Source organism: Diadema antillarum, unplaced genomic scaffold, assembly GCF_040938485.1.
Source record: "Diadema antillarum isolate AM-2024a unplaced genomic scaffold, OU_Dant_1.0 scf00000111, whole genome shotgun sequence".
NCBI classification, from domain to species: domain Eukaryota; kingdom Metazoa; phylum Echinodermata; class Echinoidea; order Diadematoida; family Diadematidae; genus Diadema; species Diadema antillarum.
In genome coordinates this window covers 2,878,402-2,896,793 of record NW_027271000.1, presented here as the reverse complement: position 1 = coordinate 2,896,793, position 18,392 = coordinate 2,878,402, and the positions used below count along the sequence as shown (strand labels likewise).

Sequence of the window (18,392 nt, the reverse complement as noted above, 5' to 3'; positions counted from 1 at the left end):
TACTGCCAGCTCATGAATGAATCTACGGTCTGATCTACTGTCAAACATACCAGGGCCCTGTTTTATGAAGAGTTATAACTGATTATATACAGTAGTTGATTTCTATCATAAGTCTATGGAAGCCTGTGTGGTAAGGAAATTTAACTGATTACATCTTTTGGTAAACGGGGCCCAGATCAGGTATTAATTGAGTATTAATGTTAGGAACAGAGAATGGGCATAGTCAGTGATGGTAAAAGATTGTTAATATTGCATTGCTTAATTAGTAGCTATATCCTGTCATCATCATCATATTTTATTCCTTCATTCATCTACTGTAAAAGTGGATATTTTCGCACGAATAATTTTTTCGCGCTCGGCAGGGTAAGAGGAGTTTCGCGTTTTTTTTATTCCGCGGAATCAAGTCATCAACTGCTGGAACATACAGACATATGGCAAACAAAAATATTTGCATGCCTTTATTTTCTCACTTGTTTCAGGTTGCGCGAAATGCGCGAAAATTTCAACCCCGTGAAAATGTCCACTTTTACAGTATTCATTTACATATTTCTTCATTTATACATTCATTTACATATACAGTAATCAAAAATTTCTTCATTCATATACTTATTTGTATATTTATTTATTTGTAAATTCAATCATTCACTTATCTTAGTTTATTTCAAGGGTTACATGTAATAACTCACTTTTCTTGTTCTTCTCCTTGGTGACAACCACCATGGACAGAGCAGATGACCCTGATGGGGTCTCACTGGTGGACGGCAGGCGGTAGACGGTCAGTGAGCGGAAGGCTGTCTTGAGGGAGGACTTGTCCTTCTTACTGCCAGACATGGGCCAGTACTCAACTTGCAGGTCCAGCAGCTCCCCACCGCTGGACGTCGGCGGGCTGGTGGAGGGTGCGGCACCGCTGCCAGTGCTGCTGCTGCTGGTGACACACATCCAAGACACACTCTTATCTCTTCCTACACCATAATTATTGCTCACTTACTATTGTACTTGGTATGAAAGTCTGTCATGCATATTGTGAGATTAGCAAGTTGCTATTTAACCCTTGGCATGCCTGGAGTGCTAATTGGCATAGAAATTTCAACAGCATTATACACATTGTCCACAGTCCCTGGCACAGAAAGGGTTATCTCTGTTATTACCAAAGGGTGACCTCACTGTACACACTGACAATGGCATTTTGAGCTTGTGGGCTACAGAGGGTTTTTAGTACAAAGATATGGACTGCTTTTTGGGGCATTGCTGGTACCACCATCCCACTTGTACACAGAATAAAAAGAAATTTTAAACTCTTTGTTCCCATGCCTAAGAGAGATGCCTCATCACACACAAGTGACGTCTATCAAAAGTTGCCTTTGATTAACATGACAGCAATACGTCAAATACATTGTATTTTTACCTAAAGATAGCTGCCTATGATTTGTGGACTGCGATAAGACTCTTCACAAGCTACATATTATATTCTTACATACTGTTGGTCCCTGTTACCATATGTAGTCTTCGCCAAGTCTTTTTTTTTCTTTTTCTTTTTTTGGTATGCTTTACCTACTTACGGCCTATACAGTACATCAAATCCCATACTGTCCCTTTATACTCGAACCATAAAGTCCTAATTGGTCGGCAATGTCTGTAATACTGCATTTTATTTGGTTCATCGAGACTCACCCCTGGGGGACTGTAGTAGTACTGACAGCTGGGCTTGGGGGCGGGGTGCCACCGTCAACCTTCTCCTTCGTGGCTGCAGGTGCAGGAGGACTGGACGATAGGACGGAGGCACCTGACACTGTATCCTCATTTTCTGCTTCCATCGAATGAGAAAATGATATGAGAGATGATACCCTCATTAGTCATCATGCTCACGTACTGAAATATTTACTTTGCCTTCAGTCCTTGCACTCTGAAATGACTCAAAGTGGACCATGCACTCTAATATTCATGCACGGACTTCCTACGATCTATCAACAATTACTAAAAACTGACTGATAACTACTCATAACTGTCAATTTTCTGACATCTCGCTGATCAAAGTTTAATCTATTCCACCTTTAAAGATAGGACTTTATCGTCTATGAATTGACAATAAAAACCAGTGCACCTAGGCACACTGTGCTTATTATCTAATCTAGAATATTCTACGGTGATTTCTGTTTAGGACTTTGTTGTGGTATCTGAAGCAGGTATAACTAAGTAGTTTTTGTTGCATCACGTGCATTAATTCATGAAAATATGTACTTTTGTTTGATTAGGACATTGCATGTAAATACAATGCAGCTCTGCATATTCAATGACCAATAAAAAGTAAAGACCACAATACATTTTGAGTACCATAGCATAATGATAGCAGACATTCTGAATCTAAAATAGCAGGCTCAAAACATTAATGGGAGTGGAATTAGCCAAAATGACAAGATCTAGTTCGGTGCATGTGTCCCCTATGAATGACAAATGCCAGGAAAGATCTTACGCAGCTGATTAATTCTCATCCTCCTCAGTAATAATGAAAGGAAAACACAGATCAACAAATGTGACCGTGCACCTCAAAACGAACATAAAATCGCACACACTGATTTTGCGTGAGGACTGAAAATAAGTGAAATGGGTCAACCTAGCCGAACTTGACTTTTTCATATTTTCCGAAAGAGCAGGTCTTCTTTTACATTGTGCTAAAATTTGGTATCGTAAAACGGGCAGGAAAGTGCGCTTTTTTAGCAGTTTATCTCGAACATTTTTGGTAGAATAGTGTGATTAGGTGTGTCTTTAGAATCCCTTTTTCTTTCCTGAAAAACCTTGTCCACACTCTTCACTTTCAACTCTAATAACTTTTGAAAGGATAGTGCTACTGCTTTGAAAGTTGGCATTGATTATGGACAGAATGTGTTAATGAGGCATGCTTAATTTCAGTTTAATCTGATAATCCCTTCATTGTTGTTACTCTGGTGGTTTACTTCCTGTTTTTTGTCCCATTCATCACACAGCCAGCACGGTTTGGTAAAGATTAAGCGCTTGAATAGACACTGTACTTCAGAGCCTCTTTTCTCAGTTCACACTTTTCCTGAGTTGTGCTTTCTTTCCAATATTTAGATAGGTTAGGAGAGTCCATTTGATTTGATACATTATTTTAAAGCTTAAAGTCTGCTCTTTCAGAATATGGTCTTAACTAAAAATCCATGTCTGGCGACTTTTTGTTTGTTTTGAGGTGCAGGGTCACAAATAGTCATGGCCATGAAGATTTACACAGTGAATTTCAAAGAGTGTGTATTAATATTAAGACAGAAACTCTCATGCACTATGTTAATAATTGAATTCAGATGCATTTCCAAAATTTAATTTCACAATTCATTTTTCTAGCCTAACCAAAAAGGGAGATATATCAGATGATTACATTAACGGTTCATCTAATTTGTATCTTTGGTTGAAACCAATATTATTGTTCCATGATACAGTGTAGAGCTTTGAAAATCTGTAAAATTCCATAAATCTATCATTATGCATCTGATCTTCATGAAACTTCTAGCATTATGTGGCTTTTGTTTGATTCTACTACCATGGCATATCCAAGTCAACTTGATCATCAGAAGTGGAATTGCACCTGCAGTGAAGGGAACAGGTGGGTGTGAATGCATCACACCACATTAACACTTTCACACTATCGGCATTCGCTGTAATCTTGTTTTCTTTTCACCCCCCTCTTCTGTCCCCTTTCCTTTCCCCCGAGTCAATGTGCTTTGCCAAGGGTCAGTCCATTTTAAGGTTAAAGGAGACTTGCGATGCTACGAGACCTACAGTGAATCACACCCACCTACATCCTTTGCTCTGACAGCTTATCAATGCCAATTCAATTTACAGCTGTTTGTGGGCTTCGTTACTGCCTAGCAACGGGAGCAGCACTGGAGAAGGGGGGGGGGGGGGTTAGACAATGGACTCAAAGTGCGTAGGAAGAGAGGGTCACTCCCGCTGTGTGAGTAAGCCCCCTCAGCTGCTGCTGCTGCTCCGGCCAGGACAGACAGGCAGTCCCGGGAAATCTCGTGGAAGTCAAGGAATGGCCAACACCCACGAAGCTGATCACTCTCGCACGTAAACATGTGTTGCAATATGCCCAATTGCATGCATGAGGGGAAGACATCCTTCACAAACATTTCCTCTATTTATTACTCTATTGGCGGTGAGGGATATGACATTGCCTCTACGGAGAATTCTCCCTACAGCCACAGCATCAGCTGTCATTCATTCATTCATTGCCATGGAAACTCAAGGGAATGACAAAGTTCCTGTTTTTTTCCAACATTGAGTGGACTGCCAAAAAATATCTATGCACACAGAGAAAGTACGCAAGCAAGCATGCAGAAGACTTGCATTTTTAAGGCCAAACTGTCTAATTAATGAGTAATAGAGCCTACTGTAAGAGTGAGTGTTTAGGGAGAAAGGGGCTTGGGAGGGGGATGAATGGCTGAGCCATTGTATGGTCTCACCTGCAATGGCTACAGCTCCTAGTGCTGAATTTGGAGGACCAATCAGTACATTCTGCGGAAACAAACAGACAAAGATGAGAAAAAAATACAAAACAAATGAAAAGACCAAACAATATGACCCCATCTCACGCACGTCATTTCATTTCCTGGAAAGACCTCTGACAAAGAAACAGAAGACAACGCAAGCTCGTTAAGAGATGTCATGAATGAATTGTACAAGTTAGACAGTGACAGGAAGAGATAGGATATGTACAAACAGGTTCTAAACAACAAATGACAGCCACATCTATGTTACATTCTAAACAGTTTAAAGTGATGGTATAGTTTTGGTTGAGATGGGGAATTTAGATTTTAACTTTTCGAAAGATAATTAGAAGCCACTAATGAGATGTGAAAGAGTATACAATTCTAAGAGGAATTCAAAATTTATTTGATGAAAATCAGTTTTGAAATGGCTGAGAAGTCCAAGAAGAAAGTAAAACAATGTGGTCATAATAAAAGTGAGTCCCACCTTTTATTAGGACCTCTTTTTTGTGGATATCTCAGTCATTTTAAAACCAATTTTCATTCAAATAAACTTTAAATCCCTCTTAGAATTGTACGCTCTTTAATATTTTGTAAAATATTTCTCATTATCTCACAAAAAAGAGTTGGAAACCTGAAACCCAATCTCAACCAAATCTTTACCATCCCCTTAAGGGCACAATGCTTGAAGCAATTATACTCTCACTTCCTCAAGACATACTACTTTTTAGAAATCCTGATGAGGCATTACCACACATTCATCATTAATTCATCCCAATTATTTTACTCAAAGAATGAGATGTGGTTTTTGCAGGACTTATTTACTCTATTCAATACATGTTAGTGCAGTACCAGACACACTTACGTTCATAAATGGTACAAATTTCTGGCAAGATTCGTCGTGTGATCCCCTCAGCTTGCACGTCAGCATGACCTCCCCGATTGGCAGGCCCAGACTCGTGGTGGCGCCAGACAGATACTTCTCCACCCGGTTCGCCACCTCTCTCTTGTCAGCTGGGGCATTGGAATGAAATTCAGATTGCAGCATGTGAGAAGTTGGGTGCGTTAAAAGAGCTTGCCACTAACTTCATAAATGATTTCTGACACACCCTGTACCATGCATCAAAACAAGGTACTTGAAAGCAACCAGTTAAAGTTAATAGCAACTCATTAAATTGACCTCTAGTAAAAGTGAAAGTCTCTTAAAATAGGCTTTCTCTTTCCTCTCAGGATGTGAAACGTGAGCAACTTCAGACTTGGCAGCGTGGCACAATGGATTGCATATGCAGATGTTGCATAACAACCCTGGGTCAAACAGCTGAACTGTTTACATAGAAAACACTCTTGGAAAACACACACCTCCAAAAAAACATTGGTCTTTAGTCCTAGGGAAAACTTCCCAAACTCACAAAGTACTACGCATAATATGATCTTTACATTGTATGAGAGAGAGAGGTGAAAGACAGAGGGGATATGTGTTTGCTGGAAAGAGTTAGGGGCCCTCTTAAAAATGTTTCCAGTTTGTAAAATCTGAGCTGTATGGTCCTACAATGATACCAGCATCTCTGACGCTGCTACAACACAAATCTATGAAAAGCCTGCGCTGAAAAATCATCATTAAATGTCTAAACAAAGCAAAACTTCGTGTCCAGATTTACCGCGATCAAAACTGTTCCTGTAGCCAGCAGTGTTAGAATAAACCATTTTGGAAATAGTTTACTGGCATGGAGATATTTGTTCAACTACATCTAGATAGAGATTGCAGAATTTTTAAAACTTTTGTAGCTTGAGTACCTCTCAATCATTACAAACATTATATAGCTTAATAGTCAGCAAAGCTTGGCAATTTTTAAAATTGCCCTACCACAATGTTGAAAACAGAATCTTCACACGTGAATATGCAATGTCTCACATACATTGACAAGGGTAAGAAAATATCTTGGTAAAAACAAACAAACAAGACAAAAGCAGCTATTGAAGAGCTGGTAATCTCCTTCTGTCCAGCAACATTAACCTCTTGAAGACTGGTCCTGAGTATTCTTGGGCTGGGGTAAATGGGAAATGTACATTATAGGAGAGTCAGTTGGTCTTCAGAGGGTTAATTTTCTCTCATCTCACCTGCAGCCTCTTTGTCTGTCTTGTCCCACACTTCCTTCCACAGTGAGTCCTGAAAGAGTGAGTTGTACCTTGTATCCAGAGAGCCCAGGTATTTGGCTACAGAGTTGTTTCCTAGCATTAACAGAGAGAAAACAGTGTGAGAATCTTCCCTGTTTGATATCCTCAGACATCTTGATACCCACTGAACACTACTGTTGAGCAGCAGAAGCCCACATATGACAGTAATATTTGTAGAATATGTTCAGGGCCCTGTGTTATGAAGAGTTAAAACTGATTATAAAGTTGATTTCTATCAAAAGTCTATGGCAGCCTGTGTGTTAAGGAAATTTAAAATCGATTATATCTTTTGATAAAACCACAGGGCCAAGGTTTTCTAAATTAAACATCACAGCCCTCTTTTGCAAACCCTGCCCCCTCTCTTGCAAGCCACCCTTCCTTTCATCACAATTACCTTTTGTCTGAATAGTGGATGTCATGTTTGGGTTAAAAAACTACATTGTATAAAGCAATGAAAAACAAGAGTTCCCCATCTCAATAATACATTACCTTGTTCCAGCAACAGTGAGACAAATGGTTTTGTCACATTATCATGCCATCACACTATGAATGTGAACTAGCACTGTACTGCACTGGTTACATATGAGTTGGTTTATGCTACAATAAGACCATTTATTTTGCAGCTTCCCATCATAAGTAGCTGAATAGATTTCATACAACCTAGAGTTTTCATGGCAGGTATTTGAGTGACACAAAATGAGAAAAAAAAAATCTTGGGCCGTACAAATTTTATTGATTAATTTATTAATTCTGGTGAAAAGACAGCAGTATATTCCTTGGCAGACAAAAAAAAATCAAATACAAGGCAATGTGAAAAAGTAATAGTCTATTTGTGCTGAACAAAATTGAAAAAAAAAAAAGGACAAACTGCTGATTCCATTTCTAGATACATGGTACTTATTTGATTGCAATACATACTTGTATCTGAGCATTATTCTTTGTAAATTGATATTTACAAGCCTAGTAGGAATATTGAAATGCTTTTTACTGCCACAGGTCATCAAGGTCTATAAAATCATAAGAGCCCTTGAACGCTGACCTAACAGCTTACCAGCGGGTACGATGTAGAACTTGACGTAGTTGAGCCACTCTGATGATTTCGCAGAGAACTGCTCAACGTAGGACTTGAGAACGGTGCCCATGTAACCGTCACTCCCGCACACCCCAATCTTAATGGGAGACAAGACTTTGGCATTCTGATTGCAACTGAAAGACAAAACACACACAGTGGATTCGAGAGGATATTGATTTGATTTTCAACTGATATTATTTTCTATTGATTGGATTAGATTTCTGATCTGATTTCTGCACTTTTCAAAAAATAAATATGACATCACAAAGAAATCTTCCAAGGATAACTATAAACTGAGAGATATTACATATGTGACTGCCCAGCTAGAAATCCACATAAAGTAGGCTGTAATGAATTTCTTTTCATGATAGTTCAAAACAGTAAGCTCTGAGCTTAAATGATATACAACTTGTTAAAATTGGACCATCCTAACCCACTTAAAAGGTGATTGAAATCAGAAAGAGTTAGGAGGTGCAGTTTCATAGAAAGGGGAGAATTTAAGAGGATTTAAAGATTAGTGTCACTCACGTGTGCTGTGCAGAAGTATCAATGAAAATGTATTCTATTTCCCAGTGAATGCAACGCTTGTCTAAAAAAATGTGGCCCAGAAAAAACTGCTAATACCTCAATTTTGGTTTTGTTTTAAGCTGCCAAATTTTTACACTAGGTAGATAAAAAGCTTACTCTCCCAGGTAAGAAAAAATTTAGAAAAGTCAGTCAATCCAAAGTGACAAATTTGGTCCATTACAGAGAATCCTAATCTGTGACTTTTTGTGGGGCTTGAGCCGGGCAGTCACATCTACAAATCATCCAATATGCATAAATGTAATAATAAACTTACGCAATAAGATCTAGTAATTACAAAGAAATGCAAGAGACTGCCAATTTAAGTGAAAGCTTAACTTTGGTGGTCGTCTCATGGATTTTCAGCCTTGACATATCACGCGTAACATAAACACTGGTGATAGTGATAGGTCTACAGTGTAGCAAAGTCATCTTTCTTTACAAAAATCACATATGCTCACACACCCACACCCTGCTAACACCAACACACAACACTCATATGACTTAATCTCACTTACTAGTGCATGTTCTACATGGATTTTGATGTACCTGTCCATTGCATTCATAGTTACGCTTAATGGCAGCATTATATGCTGTACCTTTCAATGAACTCTTACTTCTTTCAAATACAGAGATGTGAAGCTCTATTTTGTTTCTTGTGACTTGGCTGTCAATTCATTTCCCTTAAATATAAGCAACTACAAACAACTCAACAACATCTATACACACTACTTTGAAATCTGTATACACGTTCTAAATCTACAAAAAGATTTTCTTTATCCAAAACCAAGAATTAACACAGGGTATGTATGTATTCAACATTCATACATGTACTTTACTCATGCTTTTAAAAAGATGTGATCTTTCTAATTAGATTGAGATCAACACAACATCTCTCTGGCTGAAAGAGATATTCAGAGAAGGGAAAGTCATTTTGACAGAGTAAATTGCCCATCGATGATCATCCATGCAGCCACAAAGTGACCATGGAGTGTCACAGCTGGGGATCAGCCATTCCTGTTTACTAATCAACACAGACAGGCTCATCATAAACTGTTCAGGGCGCAATCGGCTGTCCTCGCCAGTGACACAGTTAATCAGTCTAAGACGACTTTTAGCCCATCACAAAAAAAAAGGGGGGGGGGGAGAGAAAGAAAAGGGGCATTGTCATCTAAGCCCCCTGCATGCAGGCAAGTGTGCAATTTGTGCCATGTGCCTGCTAGTGTCCAAGCATGCAGAGATGGTTGTCACAAAGAATGACCTCTGATGGTAAGACCTCAGTCATTACTCTAGTGCCCAAACAGTCATTGTATCCTGCTAGATCTAATTAGACTCAATTACATTCATCACTGGCATGACCTTCCCCTCTGGCTAGACTGGATTAAGGCGCAAGAAGCTGTACAAAGTCAATTACCTCAAATACACATCTCTACGGGACTATGCATGGTCCTTTGTTTTTGCTTTTGGTGCTGCTGATGGGCTACTGCCATGACAACCTACAGGACATTGTGATACCATGTCGTTAATCCTTTGCATGTCACACTAATTACCTGTCCATGGGTATATGTATGTAATTTGTACACATTTGACTCAATGGCACAGAGAGGGTTAAAGAAGGCCTAAGGTTAATGCCAACCTCTCCCCGTGGCTCATCGCTTTGGCATTGACTTCTGATCTCAATTTGTAGTATTCAAACAATCAGTGTTGGCTCTATAAACACTCACTCTTGGCTACCTCGTATCGTGTCATGAACTGGCCGGGATCAAAGGATTACGGTGCTACCGAGCACCAGATGTGACGGATCATCGTCGTATGAAAACATCCGCTTCATGTGGTATTCAAAATATTGCTTTTAGAAGTCTGATAATCAGACTCAACTGTAATATTCAGCATTATATAGTGCCTACAATGAAAATTCTGAAAAATATATCACAAACTGTATCATTTCATGAAATAAAAAATGCTTTATTAATACAAACTCTGCAATAATCACATCAAGACCTCAAACCCACCATTCTGATAACCATACATTTCTGTAATAAACTTTTGCCAAAATAGACATGTTGGATGTTCCTATACTTCCCCTTTATGAAATAAAATATCTTTTTCATCTAACATGCTTAACTCTGGAATACTGACTAAAGAATTTACTAGATAAGACAAGTGCTATATATGTTTTACTTCCCTGTCTAGGTAGACACTAATTTGAAGAATATCATGACAGACTTTTTGCAAATAGTGCAAGTTGAACAGAAGGGCAGTACTGCTTGTCACTCAACATGCTACTGTCAAAGGGGGAGCTGCAGCACTCCAGAAACTTTTCAGGCAGTTGATTAGCGATATCCTGTCGTCGTGGAAGAAGATCAGCATGTTTGGTGTCTAACACACGCTACTACAACATGAAATACCTGTCAAACGATTTCTTTCCCTTTTCACGATCTCATTTTCTCCTTAACGAGGAAAGACAGGCAAGTATTGATGATGATGCATGCATGCACCCTAACTAGTTTTGCTTGGGCCTACTGGTACACTTACAACTTCTGTATTTTTTGGACGATGAAATGTATAGTTGCTTCCACATCGGTCGCTGACTGCGTGGTAACCATGCTCAGCCGCGTCCCATGTAAGCACTGTGCAATGAACTGTAAAACAAGCAAAGCAATGCATGATATGAGTTCAGAAATGTAGCATATTTGTTGTTTTTTTTTTCTACCATTGTGTTAACTCTCTATCTGTCTCAGTTTATTTCCCTTGGGCTGTGTACAATTCAAACTTTAATAAAATTGGCAAATCACACATTCTCACAATAATTATTATCACTATCATTATCTTTAATCATTACTGTTATCAGCATCATATTCATTACTACATGAACTACTGTCACTCAGTTACTGAAACCCATTTATTCATTATCTTGTGCATGTTCAAATGTTGTTTTTTATATCTAGCAGAAATTACAAAATGACACTGTGGAGCGTCATGATGTACATATACCTAAAATCTATTCACAATTTTAGAATCGTTCATCTTAAAATTGTTTGTTTATAAACTCACATGCAATGTCTTTTTAGAATAGTCACGCTTCATCATAAGCCTTTAAACTACTTGATTCATGAAATTGTAATTGGAACAGATATATTGAATGTGGTATAATACCTTCAATTGATCCTAATCACGAAAAGAATTTAATATCTATCTTTTCTTCCTCCCTCTCTTTTTAATTCAGGGGATTGAAAAAAGAAAAAAGATAACAAGTTAAGCTAAGAATAAACATGTAACTGACTTATATCAGGGGCTAAAAAGAACTTCTTCATTTATATAGTAAAGAGACCATACTAGGGATAATATATTCATTGAACCAACCCTACTAGATTCTAAAGTAACTGCAGTCTCTGTAAAACACCCATCAGGTTGCCATGAGCACTCTGTTTAAATGCATCAATGATCACCCTCCCCCCACCCGACCAAAAACAAAAGAAAGAAAGAAAGAAAAAGACACAAACTGCAAATAATCAGGGGATCTTTTGGGGCCATCTTTAATGTTGATTAATGTTTTCACTCAGTGACAAATGCCTCTCAAATGATCTTGACAATGTTCTGCATGATGAGTGAAAAGAAACTCTCTTACGATGTTTATGCTACATGTTGTAATACATATGCAACATGGTGATAGACGATCCCCTTTAAGAATGTGTGTCCAACAAGTCTTGCTTTTGGGCACAAACAGGAAGATTCCCCCTGAATAATGCATTGCATTGATTGTGAACTTTGGAGAACGGCGCATGAATAATCACCATGCCCACACTCCGCCGCTCTCCCGTCCCTTTGGTTCTCACTCGATTACATCCACATTCGCAACGTGAGGTCGAGAATATGTTAGCGGCAAAGGCCACATATAATCAGATCAACAGATAATGTCCTCGCGCGTGAGATTACTTGGCAAAGGTAAGTGGCCACAGGGGAGCATGGGTAGATGGAAGCTACCCTTCTGAGACAGACCAGAGGACGTCTGCTCTCATGCACATTGATTTCATAGACACCACGGCCATGAGTGGCAAGGACTGTAATATCATTATACGAATACACTTTGAGGGACCAAAGATAATGATTTCTTGAGGGAAAATTTAATTTTCATAACTGATATCAAGATTTTGAATTGTGGATTACGCATTCATGAAAAAGCCTTATCCACATCTAATCTTCAGAAATATTGCCGTCACAAATTGCTAGTATCATGATTCTGAGTTCATCACATGATACAAAAAAAAAAAAGAATATATAACTTAGAATTGTAGAATTCATTTTCCACCTATACATACCAATCAATTGAATAGACAACATACTTGAAACATTAATAACATTTTTTGTTACAGCAATACAGTCAGATATTCATATTTCCACAAAGGAACTATAATTCTGGCAGGAAAAAAAAAATCAAGAATGTATACAAGGGAAGACAGCTGTATCTTTAGTGCTTGCATGCTGGTATGCTTCTATTACATTAATCACATTTTTTTTAAAGTCCACTTTGAGTTGCTGACATCTCTACAAGCTTGTCTTTTACATGGACCTTTCTTTTCCCATATACATATTGATTCTGAATAAAGAGTTTCATATGGATTATGCACTTGCTCATCTTTTTATTTTTTTTCCACTTTCAAATGTATATTCATAAATTTTGAATAACATTGATTTGTTGTTAATGTTGTATCTGAAAGAATTTATGATAATGAAAATAAATTTTGATTTGAATTGAACATCTGAATCACACACCAGGTTCTTGGTGGGAGTCTCCCATAATAATCTTGTGTTTTATATCTCTAAACAGAAGAGCGACATTTTCCTAAACAATGAAATATAATTAGTATGTGACCAACTTTCAAACAAACAGGAAGGACGAAATTCCTCTTCGCTGAATAGCATTCATGAGTTTCCCTTTTGTTGTTAGCATATACATTGTACATCTGTCTTAAACATCATGGATTACAAATTTGTTGTGCACAAGGACTAGGATATGAAATATAGTGTCAAGTTCAAATTTGGAGAGCAGCACATCAGTGTGGTTTCATATTTTTTGTCAAGAATAAGGTGAAAATAGTTATGGTAATAGCCCGTCCAGGTTAGTCAGCCCCTTTGGTTTACCAGCTTTATGTCCTTTAATGTATCACTTTGCTGGATGTACACATTGCAATCAAGATTCTATGTGGTGAATTATAGTGACATTATTTTTTTTTCTAATTCTTTATTCAAATCTTATTATTATTATTTTTTTAATTCTTTATCTAAATTTTATTCAATACCACAAAATTCACATTCACAAGAACAAAACATAATACAAAGATATAACACACACATGCACACACACACACAGACACACACAGACAGACAGACAGACACACACACACACAAACACACTCACACAAAATAAGAAGACAATATCAACAATTGATTTCCACATCAAATTTTATCTGAATGAATTAAAGAGATAGCTCATGAAAAGTGAGGTCATCATATTCCAGTATAAATCACAGCCACATATTAAACCAATGTGACCACAAATCATTGCTGTGAATCCTCTCCTTTGTGGACTTCACACCAAGTAATATTGCCTGGATAGCTTTTAATAAATGGCAGATGATCAGTGATATGATACAAATGTCAGAACTGGAAATAACCACGCTGCCAATATTCGAGATACTCCCCCCCCCCCCCCCCTCAATCCAACAAAGAGACAGGTTTGCTCGTATCTTCTGTTTTCAAATAGAAGCCCAACTAATATTTAATCCAATCACATCACTGACTCCCTTCAGTATGGCATGGACAGAAAGGGTTACCTTGAGCTAGACTGATTGAATTATTGTCATCAAAATACTGCTGGTATAACTGCCCCTGAGAACTAATAAGAGATGGAGGCATATTAAAATCCCTTGCTGCTTTGCCATTCTCTAGGCTTTATTCGTATCCCTCGACTGCAGCAACACTGATATTTTTAGAACTGAATATCCTTTGTTTTGTTCAAGAGTAACCTTTACTTATCTATGAGATTTATCGTATCTAATGCAATTCATATTACACCATGATACCAATATCACACAGTTTGTGGTATGAGCAGCATGTCAAGACCACATCCAAACAAAAGCCTAAACCAGTATGTATAATGGCACATCTGTGCCATCTTGCTAATTGCTTTTCAACAATGCAGAACAAGTTTGATTTTCATGAATAGAAACACTCACAAGTCATGTACATGTCACTATGCAATTCATGACATGCATGAAACATGACACACATATCGCTTGCAATATAATACCTTTTTGAAGGCCATATTCATCTTTGTTGAGGCAAGCTAATTGCTTGTGAATAATGATGATTCTGCTGTAGTCTCACTTTTCATATGCACTTTGTTTCATATGCTTGTACATGCCGTGTGCAATGGCAAAACAACATCTTGCTGCTTTATCAGTAGATTAACTGGCAATCAATGATTAATCTGTGATAGAAACATATATTACTTGGGTAAAGCACATGTCAGTCTTAATCTACTTCTTTGATTGTTACACCAACTTTAATTAGAACTGGAATTGTGATTTGCTTGCTGTGATTTTGACACCTTTGAACTTTAAATGTCTACATTCTGCATGCTTTAGAATTGTTTCTTCTCATATTCAACATGAAATTACAATGAATACAGAATTACAGTGATTAGCAGAGTATATATGCACAAGGAACTAGCTCAACAGACACTGGTGAGGTAAGAGAAGCGACTGAGTGTTGGGGGAAGAGGAGGGAAGGTGGGCAACTACCTCTATGTCCAACACTAAACCTCTCACAACTACCATCCAAAAATCATATTGGCAGTGCATATAAACATGTTGCAATGGGATTGAAATACTTATAGAAGAATGAAACTCAAGTATATGCATAGATTGAGTGAAGGCAGTAATATCAGTAGAACACATCAGCGAAGTTTGAGGGAAATCGGACAATCAATTCAAAAGTTATGAATTTTTAAAATTTCGGTGCCACCACCACTGGATGAGGAAGACTACTACAGTTCATGATGTTATGCATGGACAATGATTTAATCTTTTATGCAAAGTACACATTCCCTCCACTTGTTACTGACAACAATATTGTTCTCCCTGCTTTCTGACAGAGCTAAGTCAAGTGCTCTTTTATCATGTCAGAAAAGTGAAAAATATGCTCACTTTTCATCTGATTTCCTTTACCAGATATACCAATGCCCTATCTGAGATGTGACATCACAAACTGTTGTAGTCTTCTCATCAAGCAGTGGCAGCACTGAAACTCTAAAAATGCATTTATAACTTTTCAACCAATTGTCAGATTTTCCTCAAACTCTACTAATATTGCTGTATTCCCTAAATCCCCATATCAATTTGGGTTTCATTCTCCTTTAAGAGGGTCAAAAGGCTGGTGGGACTTAACATCAAGTCTGATGAACATTGCAACAACAACAAAAAATGTTTGTGGCTATTAAAATGGCAGCAAACTGCTTTTGCTGCTAGCTTGTGTATCAATCATGTCATAACTTGTGGAAATGTGGTAGAAGCTAGCACACTCATCTGATAACCCTATCTGTGCCCAAGGCATTTCATGGCCAATGCCAAGGTGCCTCTAGTGTCAGCTCATTATGAACTAAACGAAAAGTAATTCTTTACATTATCATACTCCACTTTTTTAGGCTTCCTGCCATGGTTAATGATTAAAACTGATCAAAATGGGGAAAGACACTAAACAATAGGCCTATTCATAAAAGTACACAATATCATTCACACCATATGATAGAGGTATTAAAACAACAGTAACAGTGGCATGTGGATAAGTAATTTGCAGTGTATTTGAGCATACACAAAACAGGTGTTCCATTGTATGCAAGCAAATATGGATGGAGTGCTTGATGGATGAAATAAAACTGGAACAGGATGCCTCTGAGGCCTTGATGCCTGATTCTGCTTTGCATCCATTGCTCCCATTGCATTAAAGGACAAGTCCACCTTCATATACATAAGGATTGAGAGAATGCAGCTATATTAGTAGAACACATCAGTGAAAGTTTGAGGAAAATTGGACAATCCGTTCAAAAGTTACGAATATTTTAAGTATCTGCGCAGTCACTGCTGGAAGAGAAGACTACTACAGTGTACGATGTCACATGTATACAACTATATAAAGAAAATAAAAAGAGAATTTCACAAAACTTTACTTTTTGAATAAAGCGCACAGTTCTTCGACTTGCTACTGACGTATGGGAAGGGAAATATCATTCCCCCTGCCTACAGAAAGAGAGAGGTCGGGTGTTCTTTTGTTATGCGAGAAAAATGGAAATATGTTGAATTTTCTTTATTCTTTCTTTTTATCGTATGTGACATCACAAGCTATAGTAGTCTTTGATCCAGCCGTGACTGAGCAGAAACTTCAAAATTCATAACTCTTTAACGGATTGTCCGATTTTGCTCAAACTCTCACTGATGTGTTCTACTAATATTGCTGCATTCACTCAGCCCACATGTCTATGAAGGTGAACTTGTCCTTTAAAGATGACGTTCACACTATCCGCTAGAGTCAACAGATGATCTCATCATCAAGTCCTCAGCTTTCTGCCGACAGAAAATTGATGTCAAAGCGGCATAATGTCTGCAGAAAATCTATTGTGTGTTCCATCTTGATTCCCTGAATGCTACATATTTCTGATCATACGTCAAGAAAGTAAAATTCTTACCTGACCCTGCTTTTCGGAGATGTTGACGAGGAGGATTTTTTCCGGAGCCGTTTCGTCTGTCAGCCAGAGTTCTGACAGCTGCTCGGCAACGGACAGTTTGGGTTTCTGGAAAACAACACATGGAGATATCATGTAAATCTACCACAAATCTTCTACGGTCTTTTATGAAAACTGACAGAATCTCAATCTAAAGTCCATGGAAGATAAAGTAGTATGATGTTGATGTAAAACGCCCAGCTCTGGTTCGTTTTTCTTTTCAACATACTCATACATTTTCATTGGCAAAACAGAGCCATTAAAAAAGACATTTGCTCAAGATCATCTTGAACACAAAGTGAAATATACACAAAACAAAAGCATCAGAAAATCCTCATAGAGGACTAGTCAGTATCAAAACATTCATATCATGAAAGCCTATAGCCATGAAGAAGATGAATTACAAGGTGAAAACGTGCAAACTTCAATGAGACAAAAGCACAGCAGTTTTATGCTATTACAATCAAAGGTGTGAAATATTTGGAGAGAAGCAAAGTTAGGGATGAACATGGTGAGCATGTTAGCTTTCTAATGACAATGATCTGCAAATGAAATGTTATTTTTTTTTTTTAAGCATCTGCGGAGCATCTCTTTTTTTTTTTTTAGTTCAATACCACTAGCTAACTTAAACTTAAATGGGCAAATGCTAGCTTCATTTCAGCCACTGCAACTTTAGGTGGAGCTGCTGATCATGCATTTATATTGAGTGTTTTATAGGGAAATCAGTGCAACATACTTTCTTCTCATTTTTTTTTTTTTTTGTGCTCACTTTCTTGTCACCGACGCCAATGCTGTTAGACCTCTCAGCTGACCGATTCCGCCGATGCTCGCTGTGCTGGCCCTCCTTGCTGGACCCCTTGCGGTCCCGCCCCGTGCTGCTGCTCCTCTTGTAGCTCTCCCTGGCAGCCCCCGTCAGGAGGGCCCCACCCGTCCCAGTCAGGGCCCCTCTGTCTCCGTTGGCCGTGGGCACGGGGTTCCGGTTGGCATCGGTGCTTTGGGAGCTGGCGGTGCTCCCCTGGCGCCGGTGGTCGCTCACCTTGCTGGAGCTGTTGTCCTCCTCCTCATCCATGATGGTAGGCTCCTCGGCGTGTACATCAGAAGAAAAGATCTCCTGGGAGATGTCAAAAGAAGCAAAATAATACATTTGATACTTTACCTAGACTAATGTAATAGGCTAGCCTCCTTTCATCAGTACCTGATAAGTTCCATAGTTACAAATTCAAATATTTGGAGGGAAAACACAGACCGCAACATGTATTATATTATTTCTCTGTTCATCATCATGAAAGCAATTTGCCTTTTT

The 18,392-nt window shown here is 38.3% G+C and overlaps 1 protein-coding gene across 1 annotated transcript in view; it reads right to left on the bottom strand.

Annotated features, from left to right (window-relative positions):
• The window catches only part of LOC139719540 (phosphofurin acidic cluster sorting protein 2-like), a 106,898-nt gene that overhangs the window by 3,475 nt on the left and 85,031 nt on the right, over positions 1-18,392 (bottom strand). Inside the window, exons 10-18 of the mRNA XM_071630955.1 lie at positions 17,859-18,200; positions 17,054-17,158; positions 10,846-10,952; positions 7,726-7,880; positions 6,618-6,728; positions 5,365-5,513; positions 4,476-4,527; positions 1,672-1,804; positions 687-922 (exon numbers count right to left, since the gene is read on the bottom strand). Coding sequence (XP_071487056.1) covers positions 687-922; positions 1,672-1,804; positions 4,476-4,527; positions 5,365-5,513; positions 6,618-6,728; positions 7,726-7,880; positions 10,846-10,952; positions 17,054-17,158; positions 17,859-18,200 — 1,390 coding nt within the window. The remainder of the gene's footprint in view (positions 1-686; positions 923-1,671; positions 1,805-4,475; positions 4,528-5,364; positions 5,514-6,617; positions 6,729-7,725; positions 7,881-10,845; positions 10,953-17,053; positions 17,159-17,858; positions 18,201-18,392) is intronic.